General features: G+C 46.0%; 1 protein-coding gene across 1 annotated transcript in view; it reads left to right on the top strand.

The window, feature by feature from the left end:
* The window catches only part of QPRT (quinolinate phosphoribosyltransferase), a 35521-nt gene that overhangs the window by 2427 nt on the left and 30632 nt on the right, over nucleotides 1-2462 (top strand). Inside the window, exon 2 of the mRNA XM_011933566.1 lies at nucleotides 895-940. Coding sequence (XP_011788956.1) covers nucleotides 895-940 — 46 coding nt within the window. The remainder of the gene's footprint in view (nucleotides 1-894; nucleotides 941-2462) is intronic.

Here is a 2462-nt window from a genome sequence, read left to right as displayed (position 1 = left end):
AGATCGTGCCACTGCACTCCAGCCTGGGAGATAGAGTGAGATTCCGTCTCAAAAAAAAAAAAAAGAAAAGAAAAGAAAACAGTTGGGTGCGGTGGCTATGCGCTGGTACTATGGGAAGCAGAGGCAGGCAGATCACCTGAGGTCAGGAGTTGGAGATCAGCCTGGGCAACATAGCGAGATCCCTATCTCTACAAAAGATATGAAAAATTATCCAGGTGTGGTGGTGTGCACCTGTGGTACCAGCTACTCAAGAGGCTGAGGCAGGGAGGATTGCTTGAGTCTGGGAGTTTGAGGCTACAGTGAACTGTGATCATGCCACTGCACTCCAGCCTGGGCAATGGAGTGAGACTCTGTCTCAAAAGAAAGAAAATGGCCAGGTGTGGTGGCTCACACCTGTAATCCCAGCACTTTGGGAGGTTGAGGTGGGCAGATCATGAGGCCAGTTTGAAACCAGCCTGGCCAAAATGGTGAAACCCTGTCTCTACTAAAAACACAAAAATTAGCCAGGCATGGCGGCATGCAGCTGTAATCCCAGCTACTTGGGGGGCTGAGGCAGGAGAATTGCTTGAAACCAGGAGGCAGAGATTGCAGTGAGCTGAGATCGTGTCACTGCACTCCAGCCTGGGCGACAGAGCAAGACTCCATCTTGGAAAAAAATTTAAAAAAAGAAAATATAAAATATGGTATAAGATTAAATATATTAGTTATGAAAATAATTGTAAATGACTTACTGAACTTATAGTCACTAAAAGTCATGTTTTTGAAAATTATGTAATGACTTTGGAAAATACCAGCAATATAATGCTAAGTGGGGAAAAAAGCAAGTTACTCCTCCGTAAATACATATGATTCTAGTTTTGTAATAAAAATTCCTAACCATATAGGCACTTATAGGGAAACAAAGGACCTATTGCAAATTACCATGCTTATCTCAAAAGTGGTGAGTTTATGTGTGATTTTTATTTTGTTTATGCTCTTCTGTGTTTTCTGAATTTCATACAATAAATATCTGTTACTTTTACAGTATGAAAAAATAGTGGTCAAAAAGGTGTTCAAGGGGGTCACCTGGGGGTGTCTGGTTTGAGGAGAGTATTGGGGATGAGGTTGCAAGTGGAGGCTGGAGCCGTGCTATGAAAAGTCAAGAGTTTGAATTGAGTTCTGAGGTGGTTTTTTTTTTTTTTTTTTAAGAAGGAGTCTCGCCCTGTTGCACAGGCTGGAGTGCAGTGGCGCGCGTGGTTCACACCATTCTCCTCAGCCTCCGGAGAAGCTGGGACTACAGGCGCCCACCACCACACCCAGCTAATTTTTTTGTATTTTTATTAGAGGCCGGGTTTCACCATGTTAGCCAGGATGGTCTCGATCTCCTGACCTCGTGATCCGTCCACCTCAGCCTCCCAAAGGGCTGGGATTACAGGCGTGAGCCACCGTGCTCTGCTAAGAGTTTGAATTGAGTTCTGGAAGTAGTGGTGAAGTCAACACACCTAAGTCTGCTCTTCTTCTCTCTTCTGGTCCCCAGAGTGGTGAGTAGCATCGTTCCGGTGGCCCAGGCAAAATGCCTTAGGACCACCGTGCAGCCCCACTCTCTCCCCATTTCTGCTCTCCAGGTGCCAAGTCCCTGGCTCTTCTTCTACCGGCCCTTGCATCCCTTCCTTCTCTTCAGTCCTCATCGCACCTCAGCAGGATCCTATTGACACTTCCCCTTTGATTTCCTTCCACTCTCTGCTAGTGATGGTCCCGGGGACCCTTCTAAAAGGTCACTATGGGCTGGGTGCAGTAGCTCACGCCTGTAATCCCAGCACTTTGAGAGGCTGAGGCGGGCCAATCATCTGAGGTCAGGAGTTCAAGACCAGCCTGGCCAACATGGTGAAACCCCATCTCTACTGAAAGTACAAAAATTAGCCAGGCGTGGTGTTGTGCACCATAGTCCCAGCTACTCGGGAGGCTGAGGCGGGGAAATTGCTGGTACCTGGGAGTTGGAGGTTGCAGTGAGCCAAGATTACGCCATTGCACTCCAACCTGGGGGACATAATGAGACTCCGTCTCAAAAAAAAAAAAAAAAAGATGACACCACTGCACTCCAGCCTGAGTGGCACCCTGTCTCAAAATATAATAATAATAAAATTAAAAAATAAAATAAAATAAAAGACTGCTCTGTCTGGGTGATATTCCTCTATCCCCAAGGCTGTCAGAGTGGAACCCTCCTTCCTTAGCATGGCAAATAAGACCCTTGGGACCTGACCCTATCTCTCCTCTGACCACCCCTGCCTGGTCAGCCCTTGGTACAGACAGTCTATGCTATCCAGCCCCATCAAATTACTATTACTCCCTAAATATGCCATGCACTTTATTTGGAGGTGAGGGGTGAAGAAGGGTAGCTTAACATGTTGAAATATTTATTTTTTCCAGACAGTAAAATGACATTTTTTCCTGTTTTGCAAAAGTTAATTATCAGCACATTGCAT

This window comes from Colobus angolensis, unplaced genomic scaffold, assembly GCF_000951035.1.
Source record: "Colobus angolensis palliatus isolate OR3802 unplaced genomic scaffold, Cang.pa_1.0 Scaffold128, whole genome shotgun sequence".
Lineage (NCBI taxonomy): Eukaryota > Metazoa > Chordata > Mammalia > Primates > Cercopithecidae > Colobus > Colobus angolensis.
This window is presented reverse-complemented; position numbering and strand designations above follow the sequence as displayed.